General features: G+C 34.1%; 1 protein-coding gene across 1 annotated transcript in view; it reads right to left on the bottom strand.

Annotated features, from left to right (window-relative positions):
* LOC126882102 (GTPase-activating protein) overlaps positions 1-23,574 on the bottom strand; it is a 317,689-nt gene that overhangs the window by 16,597 nt on the left and 277,518 nt on the right. Inside the window, exons 11-12 of the mRNA XM_050646950.1 lie at positions 11,397-11,640; positions 720-1,028 (exon numbers count right to left, since the gene is read on the bottom strand). Coding sequence (XP_050502907.1) covers positions 720-1,028; positions 11,397-11,640 — 553 coding nt within the window. The remainder of the gene's footprint in view (positions 1-719; positions 1,029-11,396; positions 11,641-23,574) is intronic.

The following is a 23,574-nucleotide window of genomic DNA, read 5'->3' as shown; positions in this document are numbered from 1 at the left end:
TCACTAGCCAGTTGTCTGAGTTTAGCGAACAGACTATAATAACAATTTTCATTTAATAACAAATGAAACAGTCCATTTATCATTAGGTACTCCCATTAAAGGGGATGCCGTATACTCGTATAAACCTTTGTAAAGTTGTTAATAAATTATTGCTTTCAAAATATACTCAAATTGTATTTTTGAACATCTTATTTATTTTATATAATAATTAAATTCACTATCAAATATCATTGATATTTTATTAATACTTAATTTAAAATTTAGTTTGACATTCACGAAGTGTCAAACTCAAATATAAATAACCTATGCTCTGCTTAACAAATTCAGATTAAAAACTAGCCTACTTACTAGCAACGATTTCAGCTGACGTTTAGTGTGTCGGCAGAAAATAAAAGGATTGTTACGTCACATTTTAGACTTTGACGTCGATTATCTCGAAGACGGTTAGATATATCGAAATGCAGTTTTCAGATTTGGATTCAGAAGACAAAACTACATAAGAATTCATCGATAAATCTGCTCTAAGTATTGCAGGAGCGGCAACGCAATAACACACAGACTTTGCGAATTTATAAACGAAAAGTTTTCGTTGAAAATCTCTAAAATCGTACAACAGGTTTAGGAAATACGAGACACCAAAAATGTCCCATTTTTAAGGTGGTGCGTTAATTTTGATGCTTAGTGTACTTCACACTATTCATTTACACTAAAAGACTTACAGGCTGCCATATTTTGTATTCCTATCCATCGTCCTCTTGTAGATTCGATGTTTCTGCTCTATTTGGTACGCAACTTCCCTTAGTCGGTTCAAAATGTCACAAAGAATAGCAGCCTCGGCGGTTACTCCTTCTCCATGTACTTTGCTCGAACATAAGTCAATGCACAACGTTTCGAGAGTATCCAAATGGTTGATGACCAAGGAATGAACCCGCTGCAAATCGCGTTCTGGATCCAGATTCATGCGGTAGTTGCTATCTGTTCGAGACACCTCGCTACAACCGGGTGCTAGTTCGTTCGGAGATTTACAACTGAAAAGGAACAACGTATAATTTGTTATAAAACAAAATGCGTTGTGTATGCACTATAGTATATTCACTTTAAAGAAATGTAGTTTGTCAACACATACATGCACAGATCACCTGAAACCTGATGTTTATATTATATTCTAAACATCAGGATTCAAGTGTCCTGTACTACAATTGATCCAAAAAATGGTATAACCCAGACATCCAAAGTGAAAGTTATCCTCAAACACCAAATTATTATATATGGTCCACACAATGTTCAGAAAAAAGTCACACCATTTTAAGCGTCGCACAGTGGTTCCAAATACCGAAAACGTGGTCATGAAACTTTAAAAGCGTATATTGTTTATAAAATTCGAAATTACTTTCGTTCTTAAAGGTTTTTGGCATCGCTGATTACGAATCTGACATTATTTTTTTTGAAAAACAAAATGGCGGATCTAACATGGCTGATAAAAATCGAAATTATCAATCAAAACGCAAATTTTTTTTGTCAAATTGGGTAGTTTAAGGTCGCTGATTACAAATCTTAAATTAATTTTTTTTTAAACAAAATGGTGGAGCCAATACGGCCGAAAGAAATTCTAAAATTTTATTTTAAACGGATATTTGTTTAAAATTTTATATTATAAGGTACTTTTGAAATTGATGGTTACCAATACATTTTCTTTAAGAAGTACAATATTCAGAACCTATTACTTATGTACAGCCGTCCATACATACTCAACAATCGCCAGAATCATGTAATATGCGTAATTTCCCACTTTTCTATTCGAACAACTACCAGCAATGCATAGGTAGTTATAGGCAAATAAATCAAGCTGATTTTGTATCTTCTTACTATATACTTTAAGGTTAATAAAAATTAGTTGCAGAATTATGCAGAATTTTGTACTTTTTGAAGGTATCTTTACCAAATTTTGAATATTTCAAGTATATTTTCACTATTTATGCATTAACAAATTTAAGGCATTTATTGTTACTAAATCTTAAGTTAACTTACATCTTACATACATACTTAAAAAAGAAGAATCTGCTTTACAGCGATAAAATTAATAAACCACAAAACGTTTTAGAGCGTTTTAAATACACGCGTTCTTTTTCACTTCTCTGCCAGCCAAAATAACCTCGGACATGGCTCACTTATTCCTGAGCTATGAACCAGAATACATCCAGTCTGATCCCTATACCTGCGTATTACGACTCTACGATAGTATGAGAAAACAACTGTAAATATGAAAATCCCTAGATATGGACTTTTTTTGCCTCATATGCAAGCGCGGCTCCTCCTTAGGGTCAATTGGTCAATGACCCCCCTAAAATAATCTCATAAAAATACCAATTTTATTAAAAATATCTTTTATCTAAAACTTCACTCTGAAATATAAAATTCTCTCTCAGCAGTCTGCATTGGCAAAACAAATATAATAGATATAATAACGTCGCGCCTCGCGCTATACACAAGCCCGTGGCTGGGCCGTATTTTAAATTGTCTATATACAGTTCTTATGGCTTATGGACAAATGCATGTAAAATAGAAAAGAGACGGCAGATAGCAATTTCGTGGGCGAGAGTGGGAGTGACCTTTCCGTCGTATACCTCTAGTAGAGTCGACGGCCTCACGTTTAGTTAGTTACCGTCTGCTGACCGCACTTCACGGCAGGTCTATATCGATCGCGGCGTATTTGCGTAATTTATTTTGTTTTGTTGGATTTTTTTGTGATTGTAACAAAAACAAGATGAGTGTTGTTGACGAAATAATTGCCTTAAAATCTGCTGGAACACTAAATTATGAACGGCGGCTTGAGAAAAAAGAAAGTGGTCGACCAAAACCAAACATGAATTTAAAACAAACAACAAAGGATAGGGGTAAGGACATTCAAAGATATTTTAAAGAATCAATGTACAATTTGTGTGATTGGATTTGTGGCTGCAGTGTGAGAAATGCATTTTTTTGCTATCCGTGTTTACTGTTTTCGAATGACGCTGTATGGGCGAAAAATGGAGTAACTGACATTAAGCATTTAAAAGTGAAAATTACAAAACATGCCTCTTCAACTACTCATATAAATTCATCAATGAGTTACGCAAGTTTAGGACGTGTTAACATAAGACAGCAACTTGATAGTGTATATCGTAAATCTGTGCATGACTTTAATGAATTGGTATCTAAAAATAGGTATATTTTAAACAAACTAATCGACTGTGTAAAATTTTGTGGAGTTTTCGAAATTGCATTGCGCGGTCATGACGAAAGTGACAGCTCCAATAATCGTGGAATTTTTCTGGGCCTTATCGATTTTGTTTCTGAACTGGATTTAATGTTTAAAGAACACATTGAAAAAAGTACAGTATTTAAAGGAACATCGAAAACAATTCAGAACGATATTTTAGAATCAATGTTAGCCATTGTGCATACTCATATCATGAAGGAGATTGGCCAGACAAATTTTGTGGCCATTCAAGTAGATGAGACCACAGACAGCTCCAATAAAACGCAGATGATTATCATATTGCGATATGTATTAACTGGTATTGTACATGAAAGATTTTGGAAATTTGTTAACCCCCTAGGTACTACAGCACAACATTTAACTAATGTAATATTGGAAGAACTTCAATTATTAAAAATTAATGAAGCACCTGAAAAATTGATTGCCCAAAGTTACGATGGTGCATCAGTCATGAGCGGTAAACTGGGAGGAGTACAAACAAAAATTAAAGAAATATACCCAAATGCACACTTCATTCACTGCTATGCCCATCAATTTAATCTTATCCTCCAAAAAGCGGCGAGTCAACACAAACCGATAAAAATATTTTTTGCAAATTTACACGGATTTTCGTCCTTTTTCGGCCGATCTCCAAAACGTACGATGGTTCTGGATAGAGTGGTTAAAGTAAGGCTACCTAAAGCTGCGCCTACTCGATGGGCTTTCAATACAAAATGTGTTGAAATTGTATACACTTATAAAGATGATTTAAAATCTTGCTTAGAGGAAATTATTGATGAGGAGCAAGATGGTAACAATATAAATCAAGCAACTGGTTTAAAAAGACATTTGGAAGATGAGCATTTTTTATTTTGGTTAAATTTTTTCCATAAAATAATGCCCCATGTTGATATATTGTTTAAACAATTGCAAATGCGAGACATTGATGTTATATCTGTCAAAAATTGTATCCTGTCTTTTAACAACAATATCCAAATAATTAGAAATACTATTTTGGAATCAGAAGTACCAAGCACATCAACAGCAAAAAAAAAGAAAAACTACTGCAGAGGATCCAAAGCGACGAACTGCACTTGAAATTTGTGATATTATTATATCTGAAATAAATCACAGGTTTAGTTTCAATGATCATCTCATGATTTCACAGTTATTCTACATAGAGAAATTTGAAGCATACACTACCAACTTTCCGCAAAATATTTTAAAAATGGTGACGGCTAATTATCCCACAGTGAATATTTCCAAACTAAAATCGGAACTTGAAGTCTTATATTGTCGTGAGGATTTTCGCAATAGTGCTGGTGCAGTAGCCATACTTCAGCTTTTTATTAACATGAATTTGTCTGAAACATTTTCTGAAGCAGTGAAGTTATTAAATATTTTGTGCACACTCCCTATGACAACCGTGGAAAGTGAGAGATGTTTTTCTACTTTAAAAAGAGTAAAAACATTCCTGCGTAATACGATGGGACAACCTAGACTTAGTGCCTTGTCTATGCTGAGCATCGAGAAAACGCTTGTCAAGAGCATTCCAAATTTCAATGAGAAGGTCATAGACTATTTTGCAGAACTAAAGGATAGAAGAATTGACTTAAAATATAAAAATATTTAAAGTAAGTTTCGTTTTAATAAATTTACAATTTATTATACTATAAATATTCCTATCTATATATCAGTCAATAACCTGTTCATACCATTTTTCCTATATTTTTTAAAAGATTTACTCTAAAAAAAGACAAATTTAATTTTCGGAAAACTAGGGTAAATAGTATTGAGTTTTATCTAAGTCTGTATTTTTTATCTAAAATATAAATGCTAAAAGATCTTTTAAATACTTTAAAAAATCAACAGTTTGAAGTTTTCAAACCAAAATGACCCCCCTGAAGATTGACCCACGAGCCGCCGCTGCTCATATGACCACGTTTTCAGCATTTGGAACCACTGTGCGTCGGGTTTGGGGGCTAGGTGTTGGAAAAGTCGGTAAATTAGGAGTTTTTTACGTTTTTCGTCAATATTTCTAAAACTATGCGGTTTAGCATGAACAACCTTCTATACAAAATGTTCTAGATTAAATTTGAAATAAAAAAGGCCCATGCATATTCCTTCTAAAATGAACGGTTCCAAAGTTACGGAGGTAGTAAGTATAGTATAATTGGTCCAAAAAAAGGCCTAACCCAGACATCCAAAGTAAAAGTTTTCCTACAACACCAAATTGTTTTACATGGTTCACATATTGTTCAGTAAAAAGTTACACCATTTTAAGCGTCCGGTTTGGGGGGCAGATTGGGGGAGAAGTCGGTAAATTAGTACTTTTTTTACGTTTTTCGTCAATATTTCTAAAACTATGCTTTAGCGTAAACAATGTTCTATACGAAAATGTTCTACATAAAATTTAAAACAAAAAAGGTCCTACACATAATTGTTGTAAAATCAACGGTTCCAGAGTTACGGAGGGTAAAAAGTGGAGGTTTTCGATACTTTTTATATTTTTTGGGCAATTGATGATGATTTTGGGTGGTGAGGTTGACGTTTCTTCAAGGGCTTATCACTAACATACCATTGGCCACTGAAATAGCAAATTTTATTTACAAAACACAGTCCTGTTAAAGAAAATTTCTTTCATCAGAAATAATATTCTAAATTGTTCAAAAAATATTAAAGCTTTACGCTAAAGCATAGTTTTAGAAATATTGACGAAAAACTACTAATTTACCGATTTCTTCCCCCCCCACCTCCCCCTCCACCAAACCGTATGCTCAAAATGGTGTAACTTTAACAATATGTGGACCATATAGAACAATTTGGTGTGGGAGGAAAAACTTTTACTTTTTTGGACCAATTATACAATACTATGATTTTTCTCATGAGCATTTTTCAGTGCGTCACAGTTTTTCGATTTCTTTCTAACGCATTAAATTGTATATGACAGAAAGGCACGTCGGTGATTACTTTGGTAATTATTCTAGTTCGGTGATTATTCTAGTTGTCGATAGATGGCGCTATAATAGAAAAAAAATATTTACTAATTATATAATATATCTGCGAATATAATCTGTACAATTTATAAGACTATACAAATCAAAGAAAATAGCATTTTATAAATGCAATAAAGACAGTTGATTTGTTTTTATGCCCAATTTCAAATAAAATTTGACAACTGTCAGATTTAGCTAAAATGTCATGTTAGAATAAATGTTATAAATGTATATTATCACGGACTTACCTTTTTTTTCTATCATTTGTGACGCACTGAAAAATCCTCATGAAAAGAACCATACCTCCGTAACTTTGGAACCGTTCATTTTAGAAGGATTATGCATAGGGCCTTTTTTTATTTTAAATTTAATGTAGAACATTTTTGTATAGAGGGTTGGTCATGCTAAACCGCATAGTTTTAGAAATATTGACAAAAAACTTTAAAAACTACTAATTTACCGATTTCTCCCCCCTCTAAACCCTCAAACCCGATGCTCAAAATGGTGTGACTTTTTTCTGAACATTATGTAGACCATATAGAACAATTTGGTGTTGGAGGATAACTTTCATTTTGGATGTCTGGGTTTGGGTCTAGTTATACCATACTATTGGTATTTTTGAAATACCAAGTAATCAGTACAAGTTGAGAGATTACATGGTATCTTTGAGAATACTTCAAAATATTTTTGGGGCCTTAAATGAAAATGGGTTATGAAGTCGAAGATATAATTTTAATTATATCAGCTATACGCAGATCCAGATTGTGAAATTTATTAAAGTGCAGAGGCTACGATGGATTAGACTTAGACTGTCAGATGATGACTACATGAAGAAATTGACATTATCAAGCCCAGAGAGCAGAAACATTAGAGTTCGACCGCGTAGAAGATGAATTGATGACGTAGAAGAAGAACTTAATAATATAACAGTCAGAAGATGAAGGGAAGTTGCTAGGAATAGACGGGAGTGGTGACTTCTGGAGAATGCCTAAACAACATCCGCTATGCAGACGACACCGTTATTTTTGCAGATAGTTTGAACAGTTTATAGAAACTCATAAACAAAGTAAATGAAGTGTAAGTGAATGATTTGGACTACAAGTAAACATATGAAAAACTAAATTTATGATCATCAGCAAAAATAAAATTAGAGACGTCCAACTGCTTATCAAGAATACACCAGTGGACCGAGTAAAACAGTATACATATCTTGGAACAATAGTAAACGAACAATGGGATCACTCACAAGAAATAAAATGTAGAATAGAGAAAGCTAGGAGTGCATTCAAAAATATGGACAAACTCTTTAAAAGCCACAACCTTAATCTGGAGATAAAAGTAATGCTCCTACGATGTTATATCTTCTCAATATTGTACTACCGAGTTTAATCCTGGACACCCACTGGATAGCCTTCGAGATGTGGCTATACAGGCGAATCCTAAGGATATCATGGACGGACAATATAACCAACGAGACAGTACTACGAAGAATGGGGAAAGAGAAGTGATGTTTACAATTAAAAAGAGAAAGTTAGAATATCTCAGACACATAATGAGAAACGGCACTAAATACAGATTACTGAAAATAATCCTTCAAGGCAAGATATTCGGAAAGCGAGGTAAAGGGAGAAGAAGAATATCATGGTTAAAGAACCTGAGGAAATGGTTCTCCACAACAACAAACAATCTATTTAAAGCATCAGTTAATAAACTAATTATAGCCAGAATGATCGCCAATATTCGAAACGAATAGGCACTAAAAGAAGAAGATCCCGACAATACAACAACTGTGTGCGATTGTCAAGGCGCCAAATAGAGGTCACCGTGTTCTTTTCAATTCTGATGGACAAACTCAAACGATTTCTTATGAATTTTTGGCTGCTGATTACGAATTTCGAGGGTGGATTTCGACCCGAGTGGTCAAAAAATTGTTATCAACAATTTAATTGTTTATAAGGATCTGCCTAATAAACTAAAAGATATAAAAAAAATGTTTCAAATAAAATTTGTTCCTTAATAACAAACGAAGAAAAAACCGTTTACTAAACTTAAATCCAATAATTATAACTCGAAGATATTGTAAAATTAGTACACAATGCAGATTGAAATTGCAAAATAAGTATTTTTCGAAGCTTTATTGATCGTAACTCGGCTTCTGCGCACGCAAATAAGCCTTAGAAGGTCTCATTTTAAAGCTTAATTAATAGGCTTCCAAACAAAAAAAAAGTGTATATTAATTTGTTTAAAAGGGTTTCAAGCAAATTTGAGCTATAAACATTTATACTTTAATTAACAATAATGATAGAAGAACTCAAAAGAAACATTTTGTGCTTACGAAAATGTTCGTAAGTTTATTTTTGGCCAAGATATCGATATTTTGGCTACGAATTTCGTCACTTACTTGACTGTGAGCCGATCTTGCGCCTCATAGCTCGCCATTAAAATATCGATATCTTGGCCAAAAATAAACATTTTCATAAGCTCAAATTGTTCCTTTTGAGTTCTTCTATCATCATTGTTAATTAAAGTATAAAGGTTTATAGCTTAAACTTGCTTGAAACCCTTATAAACAAATTATTGTACAATTTTTTAAAGAAAATTATAACTTCAAACGGGTATAACTTTAAATCAAATGAAGATAAGGTAATTTAGCACACTTTGTTTCGAAGCCTATTAATTCAGCTTTAAAATGAGACTCTCTAAGGCTCATTTGCATGCGTAGAAGCCGAGCTACGATAAAGCTTCGAAAAATACTTATTTTGCAATTTGCATTGTGCAATAATTTTACAATATCATGAGTTCTAATTATTGATGGATTTAAGAGGAAACAGTAGCGATCAACAGGTAGCAAAAACGCGTTCCAAGATTGCGGCTGTAATTTTGAATATTTTTTTGAGATATTTGGCACACGTATTCGTAATATAATAAAGAATGGCGGTACAGAGCTCAATTTGAAAAATATATTAATATGTGGAAATTACTCTGTAATTAAATACAATATTTAAAAAACGAGCCTGTACCGCCATTAAGAAGAACAAAAAAATACACTTTCTTCAAATAAACTTTTTTTATCCGATGCCTAGATTTTGTGTCATTTTGGAACTACTAAAATTTTTTATTGTATTAGTAGTTCCAAAATGACACAAAATCTAGGCATCGGATAAAAAAGTTTATTTGAAAAAAGTGTATTTTTTTGTTCTTCTTAATGGCGGTACAGGCTCGTTTTTTTAATATTGTATTTAATTACAGAGTAATTTCCACATATTAATATATTTTTCAAATTGGGCTCTGTACCGCCATTCTTTATTACATTATGAATACGTGTGCCAAATAACTCAAAAAAATATTCAAAATTACAGCCGCAATCTTGGAACGCGTTTTCGCTACCTGTTGATCGCTGTTTCCTCTTAAGTTTAGTAAACATTTTTTACACCTACCTCTACCGAAAGTATACTTTTCCTGACCTGATTATAGGGAGCAAAGTCGTACTTTACCTCCCTAGGGAGGGAAATTTCGTTTCCTCCCTAGGGAGGAAAAGTAAAAGGGACGTCCTGGTATGTCATTGAGGAAAAAACTTATTGACGCCCTATGCAATATTCTTTATCTATTACGTAAGTACCTACATTTTAACGTTTATTTATAGAGCACCCTGTATTTTGCAGAATGGTAAAAACAGTAAATTGTTATTTTGATTTAACAATGTTTACATTAATAATTTGACTTATATTTGACAGTTGACAGTTATACTGTCCTACTTGTTAGTTTTAGTACTCTAATAAATTTTATCAGTTAGTTACATAAATAAATTATTTAAAAATGAAAAAATTACTTGATATTTGAGGAAAATGGAAAAATCATATGTATAACATGGGAGTAAAGTGCCTTTTCCTCCCTCGAATGATTACTGCCCTCCGCTACGCGTTGGGCAGTAAACTTCATTCTCGGGAGGAAAAGTAGCACTTTCCTCCCTTGTTATACAAATAGCTATTTTTCTTCTTTTTTTTTATTAAGGAACAAATTTTATTTGAAACATTTTTTTGAAATGAAATCAAGCCAGAGCCTTATAAACAATTAAATTGTGTAGGATTACATTCGTTTAAGTTATTTTATTTTATCATAAACGCGAGCCGAAAGCCAGTTAAGTGGCATTTCCCTAATAATAAAAAAAACGCGATAGATCTATTGGGACCGTGCAAGTTCGGCAAAGCGACCTCTATTTCTACGCTCTGTACTTTTATTCGCACTTTTAATTATATTGGCCAATTATATTAGTCCTGGTTGCTGGATAATTGTCAAGGCCATAGTCCAAAAAAATAATAAGAAGAAAAAATAAGATGCAGGTTATGTTATGCAAACGTAAACAATTGTATGTAGTAAATAAAATCAGTTATTAAAATGCAGTACTGCAAGCAAAATACAATTAATTAAATTTACCTTTATATAATAATTGCATATCATATCAATATTGTGGAGCAATATATAATTTATCTGCGTCAATGACAGAAGGTATGAAATATACGTCAATTTGACAATTTCAATTGACAATATGAATTATTTAAGATAGTTGCAATATTTCTCCGCGACTCGCGCACGGTCGTTTCTCGTTTCCCTTTCCAAGTACTTGCACACCGCGAATAGGTTCAACATATCATGGCCAAGTGACAGTAGTCAAAAAGTCAGAGAAAAGTCGAGTTGACATTAAGACGCTGATGATAGGGGGCAGACGGCCTTTTTCATCAGGATAAAGACGAACGACGAAGTAAGACTGCGTATTTTTGCTATAAGCCGTTTTAGATGTTCAGTGTTAATTACCGTTCACATTAGTTGTTACATTATCCTTGTAATTTACGAGTAAAGTATTTGCTGTATCCTAAAATCGACCTGTGACCAAAGAATCAACCCTAGACACTAGACAAACAGAATAAAAAAAGCCTACAATTGTTTATAACAATTTTTTGACGACTCAGTTCGAAATCCACCCTCGAAATTCGTAATCAGCAGCCAAAAATCCATAAGAAACCGTCGAGTTTGTCCATCAGAATTAAAAAGGACAGGGTGACCTCTATTTGGCGGCTAGACTACGAAGACCATGTTAAAATTTGATGACGTGCAACGGATTTATACCAAAATATTCATCAAGTAGTAAACTCAAACCAACTTACCACAACCACTGACTATTGATAAACGCCGACGGATGATACTTTTTCAATCGATTGGCGTTCGTTTGACAGATCTTGGTAAGAAGGTCGACCCATTCTTTCTCTTCCACGCAATTGGCCGCTTGAACGTACAGCGCCCTTTCTGGCTGGACGATTTGAAACATATTTTTCATCTTGAACGATGTTTCGGCCAGCCTCTCCACCGCTAAGATATTCGTCAAGGGTATTCGACAGAGAGCATCTTTACCTTAAAACGACAAAATATAAAGAGTATTAACTTAAAGATATAAAATAATGTTAAAAACTTTCTTCTCTCCTGGAATAATATTAAAATATTTCACAAAGGTGTGGCAAAGGTTATACTTACAGGGTGTCCAGAAACTTTACCGACAAACGAAGACAGGATTCCTCAGATAATTTTAAGACAATTTAACCCAATTCACCTAGTCCGAAAATGCTTCCTAAGGGAGCTAGAACTCTTTGAAGATGGCGTCTTGTAATTCGTTTTTCTTAAATACCTCCAGAACGCTTCTAGTTAGAAAAACGAAAATGGGTATATATATTTATCTTCCAGAGATTAATCGATTCCATCCATTGTAAATTTCTAGTACCAGTCATACGCATCCGTTTTGGGTGGGACAACCGTTATTATATCGCATAACTTTTTTGTCTTTAACTTTTGAGCATTTTTGATACTGGATTATTAAATTGTTAGGTATTCTAGTACTAAAAGATACTCTTGCTTTAAGTCGGTAGGACAAACCATTTTCTCGAAAAATCGATTTGAAAATTGTTCGTTTCCCGAATTTGAAAAAAAAATTAAAAAAAAATTTCAAAAAAAAAACGGTGTATTTTACCAACTTGAAGCAAAAGTAACTTTTAGTACTGGAATACCTCATAATTTAATAATCTAGTGTCAAAAATTCTTAAAAATTAAAGACAACAAAGTTATGTGATAAAATAACCGTTGACCTACCCAAAACGAACGCATATGACCTGTACTAGAAATTCGAAATTAATGAAATCGATTCATCTCTGAAATATAAATAAACGTACCAGTTTTCGTTTTTCTAAATAATTTATTTTTGATATTCAAAAAACGAAAAATTTTAAAATCGATTTTTCTAGAAAACGGTGTAACCTATCGACTTACAGTAAGAGTACCTTTTAGTACTACAAAACCTTACATTTTAATAATCCAGACTCAAAAATGCTTAAAAATAAAAAACAAAAAAGTTATGCGATAATATAACTGTTGTCCTGCCCAAAACGGACGCCGATGACCGGTACCAGAAATTTGCAATGGATGGAATCGATTTATCTCTAAAAAATAAATATGTGTATTAATTTTCGTTTTTCTAAATAGAAGCGTTCTGGAGATATTTAAGAAAAACTAATTACCAGACGCCATCTTCAAATAGCTCCGGCTCTTTTAGGAAGCATTTTTGGACTAGATGAATTGGGTTAAATTGTCTTAAAATCATCTGAGGAATATCCTCTTCGTTTGTCGGTAGAGTTTCTGGGCACCCTATATAAATTAAAAACAGTAATTTTATTTATTTGTACCTGTGATTAACTACGCTAAAAGCAGAATGGATTGATCATAATTTAAGAAATTATATTTAAACTTGATATAAAAAATAATAACATAATTGTATTCTAAAGTTAGAGGCCCGTCATAATTGACGAATGATATACGTAATGCCACCTTCTAGTTAAATAGTGAAATGCCTTTGCCTTAAACGTGTTTAAACGTAAATATGTATACAGTATGTCCCTGTAAGTTGTATCCATATGGAAAACTGTTTTATAATTAATTTTACGAAAAAAAGTTATTCTTCATAAAAAGCTCTACATGGTCCAAAACCTAAGATTCAACCATCAGATGTCAAATTTTATGAATATTAGGTATACGAGGTATTTCAAAAAGTTTGAATCACTCAAGAGTAAAGTAGCTTTATTTTTCACAATATTGAAAATTGCTATTATGAAAAGTTGTTTGGAATTAAAAATTATATTCTAATATGCAATTACATCATTCTAATTGAAAAAATTTTTTTTTTGAAAAATTATGGTATGGTATGGTAATAGTATATTAACTAACATTATTTTCAGTTGTTTCAATTCTGATAACTCTTTTATTATTAATTTTACGAAAAAAAGTGATTCTTAATAAACAATCAAATTTTATCAATTTTATACGAGGTATGTCAAAAAAGATCAATTTAGATCAAAAGTAAAGTACATTAAATTTATAGTTCAGAATATTTCAATTAGAAGGATGTAATTACATACTGAAACATAGTTTTTAATTCTAAATAACTTTTCATAATAACAATTTTCGATATTGTGAAAAATGAACGTATTTTACTCTTGAGCGAAATTCATATTTTTTTACATACCTCATATAAAATTAATAAAATTTGACATATGATGGTTGTATTTTAGGTTTTAGACCATGCAGAACTTTTTATTAAGAATCTTTTTTTGCATTTTTGCGTAAAATTAATAATAAAAGAGTTATATGAATTGAAATAACTGAAAATAATGTTAGTTATCCGTAATTTTTCATACATTTTTTTTTTCAATTAGAAGGATGTAATTGCATACTAGAATATAAGTACTTAGTTTTTTAATTCCAAACAACTTTTCATAATAGCAATTTTCAATATTGTGAAAAATAACGCTACTTTACTCTTGAGTGAAATTCAAACCTTTTGACATAGCTCGTATAATATTCAAAAAAAATTAGGGCACTAGTGGGAGTGCCGACAGAAGTGAAAACTTCTTACGAAGCAAGCCCCTTCGGGTACACATTCTATCCCTCCTCCAAAAATCATAACTTCGGTCGAACTTACACGCAATTCAACCTATAGTATATAAATTACTAATATCTGCCGTGTCGATAACGATCGCGAGTTCAATGTTTTTTCTCCATCCAAAGAGAAGTGATATACCTACATTATATACCCATTGGGTGCATCCTATACTATTTATATATATATATATATATATATATATATATATATATATATATATATATATATATATACATACACATAATACATAAACGTACAGAATTTATTTCGGCGAAGCGATGACGGTCACGAATTCAATGCTTTTTCCCCATCCAGAAAGTATACAAAATCGCTACAGAAGTTTTCACTTCAAAAATACTTTAAACTCTAATCACTTATAATGACTGGAGAGGAACCGTGTGGCCCCTTATGCGATTGCCTCGCAAGTTCCTTCGGGTACACATTCTATCCCTCCTCCAACCATTATAACTTCGTTTGAACTTATACATACGCAATTCAACCTATGGTATATAAATTACTAATATCTCGCCGTAGCGATGACGGTTGCGAATTCAATGCTTTTTCTCAATCCAAAAAGAAGTTATATACCTATATTACACACGCGTTGCGTGCGTCCTATACTATTTATATATACATACACCTAATATGTAGGTGCAATAAGCCTGTTGACCATCCGTACAGAATGGCCATCCGGCTTACCAAAATAATTACTAACGGGCTATCAAATAAATTCGATACTTACCAGCCTGTTGACATAGTACCATAGAGCACCTACAGACAATAACGACACTTATCGAAAAGTGCAACGAATACAATGAACCTCTTCGTTTGGTATATATAGATTACAATAAGGCATTCGATTCCATAGAACTCTGGGCCGTATTAGAAGGAATGAATAACGCAAGGATTGATTCTAGATATAGAATACGCCTCAAATACATATACGACAATGCAGCTATGCAAATAAATGTATCAGAAGGTCTAACAACAAGCAAAATAAGAACGGAGAGAGAAGTTAGACAGAGGACAAAAACAAATAAAACAAAAGTGATGACAAATCAATATATCACAATCGACTTAGATGGAAGCGATATCGAAAGTGTCGAAAAGTATACCTAGGTCACCTGATCAAACTAGGCAAACGTAATCAAACGGCAGAAATAACTAGAAGAATCGGAATGACGTGGGGAGCAGTAGCAAGACTCAGTAATGTGTTGAAGAACAAAAAGATACCAATAAATCTCAAGAAAAGGGTATTGAACAGTTGTATTCTACCAATCATTACGTATAGAATGGAGACGATGACACTTACAGAGGTATCAGCCAATAGATTGAGAACGACACAGATCTCTGAGGGAACATATACAAAATGAGAACGTGCGAAACACGACGAAAGTGGAATATGTAATTGGAAGAATTGAAATGCAAATGAAACGGACCTGGGTAGGACACGTGGCACGACAAAACATCGAAACGTGGACGAGAAACATTGTACATTGGAGACCACGCGAGCATAGTCGTAGTAGATGAAGACCACAAAAACGATGGCTAGACGACATCAAAACAAAAATGGGGAGAAACTGGCACCAAATAGTACAAAACAGAGAAGAATGGAGAACTCATGGGGAGGCCTTTGTCCCGGAGTGAATGCAAACAGGCTGAAGAAGAAGATAATATATATACATACAAAATTTATTTCGACTAAACGATGACGCGAAATCAATTCTTTATCCCCATCCAAAAATAAGTGTTATACCAATATTATATAAGCGTTACGTGCCTTCTACACTATTTATATATACATACACTTAATAATATATGTATACGTACAAAATTTATTTCGCCGAAGAGATGACGGTCGCGAATTCAATGCTTTTTTCCCATCTAAAAAGTGCACAACGTCCTTAAAGAAGTTTTCACTTCAATAATATTACTATTATTATACATTTAATATTGAAATTTAAATATTTCTATACAATTTGTATATACATAAACATAATATAGATACGTACAAAATTTATTTCGCCGAAGAGATGACGGTCGCGATGACGGTCGCCAAATAAATCCTTTTTCCCCATCCAAAAATATGTTTTACATTTATTTTAAATTTAAATACTTCTATATAATTTATATTTAGATACACATAATGTATATACGTACAAAATTTATTTAGCCGAAGAGATGACGGTCGCGAAATAAATCTTCTTTCCCCATCTTAAAATATGTTTTAGATTTATTTTAAATTTAAATACCTCTACACAATTTATATGTACATACACATAATATATAGCATAAGCGATGACGGTCGCAATGACGGTCGCGATGAGGGTCGCGATGACGGTCGCCAATTCAATGCTTTTTCCCCTATCCAAAAAGTGCACAACGTCCCTAAAGAAGTTTTCACTTCAAAAATTTGATATTTGATGGTTAAATCTTAGGTTTTGGACCATGTAGAGCTTTTTATGAAGAATAACTTTTTTTCGTAAAATTAATAATAAAAAAGTTTTCCATATGGATACAACTTACAGGGACATACTGTATATGTTTTCACATTAATTATTATAATACTGTAAATCCAGATATAAGGAAAGAATCACTAATACTTGTTTATTTTGGAACAAGCGGTATACTTCAGTATTCCGATTAGATATTTCAGTACAGTTAAGTCCAGGGTTCTTTACCCGTGCGTTATCATTTAAAGCATACGAGATAAGTCGGAAAACTAAACGCAACAGCAAGTGGCTGCGGCTCCGATCACAGGTTGTATTACAAAATTTGACGATATCAAATAAAAAAAAATGTCAAATGTAAGTTTTGCTTTAAAATTTTGGTGCAGAATTACAGCTACATTTGAAGTAGCATAATAAATTCTTTTAATATCGTATTGTAGCTGTTGAAAGGTACAAACGTTATTTTGATAGTCCGTTTAATTTTGGAATTAGCAGTGGTAAACTATCTGAAATTAAATTTTTAAAAGTAGTGCACATAAGTTAAAGTGTTATCCAGTCAGTTTGGTGAATTTGGCTCCAGAAAAGTGCATCCAGGCCTGTGTGTTATTAAATTCATCGTACTGCAAGGTCAGATATATTTACATTATTTACATTAATTATCTATCACTCCCACCATGCCAACTAGTCAAACCTGAGCTAATTGTTTGAAAGCGATAGACGAACGTGAACGTTCGGCCCTACAATGTGATGCCTGTAAAAGAGGAATTCACCTAGCATGTACCGAGCTTCTCCAAGACGATCGCATAACCAGATGTAAGGTGCGAGGAATTAAAATTATTTGTAACGGCTGCTCAAGCAATATTGAAGCATTTTCAAATTTAAAATCCATTCTTAAGGAATATAATGATGATTTACAATTAAAAATTAGTCAAATAGATGAAAAGGTCGCTGAAATTTCAACGAAATTCAATGATCTAGAAATTAAATTATCATCCGCTGACCAACATTCGTCACCACAATTTGCTGAAAATATCGCCAATGAAGCCGTCGATCGTATTAATCGTGCCAAAAATGTTATTGTCAGAGGCGTACCAGAATCTACAGGTGATATTCAAACTAAAAAAGATGAAGACAAAAAATTTTTGCAGGAAATTTTATCGACTGTAGAATGTAATGCTACTCCGGTTACTTTCTTTAGAGTAGGCAAACTTGGTGATAGATTTTCTAGAATGATTAAAATGGTAATGAATAATGAGTATGAAGCTAAGCAAATTCTACGAAATAAAAGGAAACTCTTAGAAAAAGCAAAAACAAAAAGTGTATCCATTGTTGACGATAAGACACCTATGCAAGTTAACGTTTTAAGAGAATTGCGATCTGAGTTAGAGACTAGAAAAGAAAACGGAGAGCAAAATTTAACAATAAAATACATACGTGGTATACCAAAAATTACTAATTTTCGACAATAATATTAAAAAAACCTGCTTTTGCGACTGGCTCTGCTTTTATACCAATTTAGCGACATTACATTCTAAATTTAATGAACTATTATGTTATATTCAGGATTTAAAACCTAAAATAATACTAATCACCGAGACTTGGCTGACACAAAAAGATTCTGACAATTTATACAATATAGATGGATACTCTCTTTACAGATTTGATCGCAGGAATGAAGAGGGGGAGGAGTGTGCATATACCTGTCATTAGAAATGTCTGAAACTTTTTCTGTTGCTCATCTGGATGTTGTTGTACCTAACATTGAACTTTTATGTTTAAAAATTTCTCTTAATTCACTTGTTATTCACTTGGCGTGCCTATATCGTCCAGGTAGTACTGTCCTAAAAGATGACCGAATCTTGATTGAAAAAATGGAATACCTTTCAAACCTTGATACCCTGGTCTTATTTGGTGATTTCAATTTTGCCGATATCTCTTGGCCTTTGACTATTATAAGCAATGAACAAACAAATGCGAGAAACATTTTTACAAACTTTGTTCAAAGTTCTAATCTACACCAACTGATTACCAATCCAACTCGTTTCAGAATGAACAATTTGCCATCAACGTTAGATTTGATTTTTACAAATGATCACCAATTGCTTACAGATTCGGTGATTCGCACTCCAGTCGGCAATTCTGATCATGTAGTTATCACGACAAACATACAGTTTATTACGGAATATAATCATCTTAGTGAAAATACAGTTATACATGAAATAACAAATTTTGAAAACCTCTCTCTTCAATTGCGTGATGTTGATTGGCCGTTATTACTGGGAAGTCTAGAACATCCGGAAGAAGTTTGGAATAATTTCATAAACATCATTGACAACTACAAAAGACTCAACACTACAAAAAAAACTTACTATAGGAACAAACTTAAGCCATGGATTAACGGTGAACTGATATCACTTATAAGACACAAAAGAAAGTTATGGCGAAAATACAAACGTACAGGTGATACACGTGACTTGCAAACTCACAAAAACTACACAGGAATTTAAAAAAAGTATATTACTGAAGCCAGAACGGCATATGAAGAATCTATTGTAAGCTGCAACGACTCTAAAAAACTGTATAAATATGTTAGGTCTGCTATGTCTTCTAAAGTGTCCATTCCACTGTTAAAAAAGAATGATGAAACGATTTGTCAGAATACGTATGAGGTCGCTAACATTCTCGCAGATACATTTTCTAAAGTTTTTGCTATTGAACCGTCTCAAAATCAGTTTCCTATAATCAGTAATCCACGAGTTATTCCCAAAATTGATTATATCGATTTTTCACCTGAAATCATTCAGCGCCATATTGACAAGTTAAAAAACAACTCATCTCCAGGGCCCGATAAAATCTCTACATTATTTTTGAAAAAATGTTCAGATGTCCTTTCTGTTCCACTATCACTAATGATGCGTTCATCTTTTAATGCACACTCTTTGCCTTCAATTTGGAAAAGTGCTTCGATGACACCTATATTTAAAAAAGTCAATAAGTTAGATCCCAATAATTACAGACCAATAAGCCTTACACCTGTTATTTGTAAAGTTATGGAATCAATAATCACAGAGTGTCTTTCAGAATTTTTACTTCGAGAAAATATTATTCCTCTACAACAACATGGCTTTGTGAAAAGTAGATCAACCATGACTAATTTACTGTGGTGTGTTAATGAATGGACAGCAGCATTAGATAAAAAACGACCGGTGGACGTAATATATTTAGACTTTGCAAAAGCATTTGATCGAGTACCAAGAAGAAAATTGAAGTATAAACTAGAACATTTTGGCATTCGCGGACAACTTCTTGAGTGGATTAATGATTTTTTAACAAATCGGGAGTTTTGTGTTAGAGTTGGCAAGTCGCTGTCGTCTAAAAAACCGGTTTTAAGTGGTGTTCCACAAGGATCTGTTTTGGGTCCACTACTATTTGTGTTGTATGCCAGTGATCTTGAATCTCATATCAAATCTAAGAAAGCTTTCTTCGCAGACGATACAAAAATATTTGCTGACCCACTTTTCAATGGGCAAGACTTACAAAGTGACTTACGATTCGATCTTCAAGTGGTGTTCGGATTGGATGTTACCTCTAAATAGAGATAAGTGTGTGGTTTTACATTTGGGAAAAAATAACCCTCGTTTGTCTTACTCGATAGACGGGCATTTACTGGATACCGTGGAATCATATAGTGACCTTGGTGTAACAATTACTGAAAATTTGAGTTGGTCGGAGCATATTTCAAACGTTACTAAAAAGGCGAATAGTAAGTTATACCTTCTTAGTAAGACTTTTACAAAAATATCATTTTCGGGTTCTATTCGTTTGTATAAATCTTATGTCCGACCCCTACTGGAGTAATGTGGAACGGTTTGGTGCCCAGAATTAGTGCGTGATAGAACTCTTCTCGAAAATATCCAAAAGAAGGCCACCAGACTATCTTTCAAACGAAGAAGGCCAGATTACCAACAAAGACTTTCTTTAGCAGGGTTACCAACTTTTGAAACTCGTCGACTCCGTGGTGACTTAATTATCACCTTCCGAATTTTAAAGTATGGATATGGAGATTTGCAACATTTGTTTATTTTAGATGATCACAGCAGATTACGTGGACATAGTTTGAAAGTGAAGAAGGAACCCTTTTCATCGATAAGGCGCCAACATTTTCTGTGTAATGGTATTTTTAGTATATGGAACAGTCTCCCAACGGAAATTATAAATTCTCCATCTATAAATGTTTTCAAAAACCAACTAGACAGTTATCTGTTTGTAAACTGATCAGTGTTGTGCACAATCTATTAGTCTATAGTTTATTTGCGAAACTAATTTTTGTAATGTAGGTACTATTTCATTTATCTTGTAAATGGGCTTATGGGTCTCCATGACCCCAGCCCTTATTTCTATGTAATAATAATAATAATAATATCATAACCTGTGGGAGTTTTTTGTCAGTTCTTCTATCAGGCGCGGCCCCCTGCGAATGGGGGATGCTTTCTGGGTATTCGTAGCGCCAGTACCCAGAGAGTAGCAAGGATACTTGCCGTGGAACAAAAACTGACACCTGGCAGTAGGTATAAAATGCAAACCCATTAATATGGAGAATTATGATTTATGTTTAGGATCGCTGCCTGGGGATCGCCAGGGCACGTCTGGAGCCGGCGCTGGACGTGACAGCATGCGGGACGTCGGTGGCAGGGTGTTGAGGAGGCGGGCCCCTGTCATACAAACAGCTACAGCCCAACAACAACAACAACCACAAGTGAGGAGCCAAACAACAGCAAGAGCTCCACCCGCCGAAGGTGCTGCGCTGGAACCTCAGCCGGCGCTCACTCAAGCGGGACGACCGAGGCAGCGCATGAAATGGACTGCGTCCATTAATGAAAACATTTTGCGCTTCTACTACAAGGTGACAAACCTCGGTCAAGAAACGATCGGCTACCGACAACAGCTGTATGCCGAATTTTGCAGAGAGTACCCAGATATTCAAGTATCGGAGCAACGAGTATCAGATCAATACTGGGTAATCATCCGAAATAATCTTATCGCAGAGGCTAGACGCGATACCATCAAAAGCGAAGTCGAACGGGAGATTAACAATCAAGGGCTAATTTTAGATCAAGTCCCTAATGAAATCCCTGATGAGCAGATTCCAGAGCTTCCCATACCAGACACTCAACCTGATAATACACCGCAGGAAAACAACGAGTTACGTGATAGCCTAGTAAGCGAAATGGCTCGTGCCGTACAAGAGTTTAATGGAACAAACCCACTTAGCAGACTACCGCTACCAAAAATTAACTCTTGTAAGGAACTAGGTGCGCTGTTACAAATTGTGAACACTGAAGTCCTACCCAATTACGTCGTAGAAGCTCACACATTAGAATATTTGCATATGCTCATCTACTGTGCAGCAACAGCAATTGCTAATGTAATGGGCATTAAGATCAAAACACGACGGGGTACTAATAACGGAAGAACTGGTACAGAATTGCACCCTGGGAAAAAATACTGCAAGGGAAGATTGAATTACTGCGTAGGGATATTGGCCAAGTCACAGAATATTTACGAGGAGTACCAAGTAGAAAAGTCATTAGGAGAGCTGAAGAAATAATGCGGAACACTGCAAGACACTCGAGATACGATCCAGACAATAACACAGCCCAACAGTGTCTGGATACATTAAAGCAAAAACTCTCCGTCTATTCAGGGCGACTAAGGAGGTACAAAGTTAGTAACAACCGAAAAAGTGACAATGCACTTTTTGAAAATTCCGAGAAGGCGTTCTACCGAAAACTCAATTCCACCGTAGAAAGTGCCGACAAGTCTTACCCAAACCAAGAAGAAATTCATGAGTTTTGGGGAAATCAACTTTCCACACCAGCTGCTTTTAACAACAATGCTGGATGGATAGAAGATACGACGCACAACTGTCACCACTACGTTACTGCTAACTACGAACCATTCACGACTGAAGAGGTCTCAAATGTCATCAAAGAGTTCATAACTGGAAATCCCCTGGACCAGACGGAGTTCAGAACTTCTGGCTTAAAAAGTTTTGGTGTATTCATGATTGTTTATCAACATTAATTAATCATGTTATTTCTAATCCGCAGGAAATACCATCATTTTTAACTCAGGGAACTACTTATTTAATTCCGAAGGATCAAAATAACACCCAAGATCCAGCCAAATACTGCCCAATTACATGTCTCCTAACTTTGTATAAATTGGTCACATCCTGTGTTGCCCGGCGTATCTACCAACACTGTGCTCTAAACAATATCATAGAGCCTCAACAGAAAGGATGCGCTAAGGGTTCCATGGGTTGCAAAGAACAACTTATCATCGACTCAGTCATTTCTAACCAGGCATTCACAAAAAAAAGGAACCTTTTTATTGCTTTTATTGACTATAAGAAGGCCTTTGATTCAGTACCGCATGAATGGCTTATAGATATATTAAGAATATACAAAGTCGATGATAACATAGTGACCTTTTTAAGGCATATAATGAGAGATTGGAAGACTAAAATTCACCTCCAAATACCCGGTGAAAACAATATCGAAACCGAAAATATCGCAATCAACCGGGGCCTGTTTCAAGGAGACTCGTTGAGTCCATTGTGGTTCTGCTTAGCTTTGAACCCCCTTTCCCAGCTATTAAACTCCACTGACTCAGGTTTTAGCATTAGAAACAATAATACTGTGGTAGCGAAGCTCAATCATCTGTTGTATATGGATGATTTGAAATTAATGGCTTCCACTCGAGAACACCTAGAACAGATGCTAAAAACTGTAGAAACATTCTCTAATGATATTAGCATGCACTTCGGACTAGACAGGTGCCGTGTTTTAAATATAGTCAGAGGAAAGGTACAGCCCGGTGGATTCGATATGCAAAATGGCCAGAACATCG

Source organism: Diabrotica virgifera, chromosome 3 (genome assembly GCF_917563875.1).
Source record: "Diabrotica virgifera virgifera chromosome 3, PGI_DIABVI_V3a".
NCBI lineage: Eukaryota > Metazoa > Arthropoda > Insecta > Coleoptera > Chrysomelidae > Diabrotica > Diabrotica virgifera.
The sequence above is the reverse complement of the archived record's forward strand: the minus strand, read 5'-3'. Positions and strand labels throughout refer to the sequence as shown.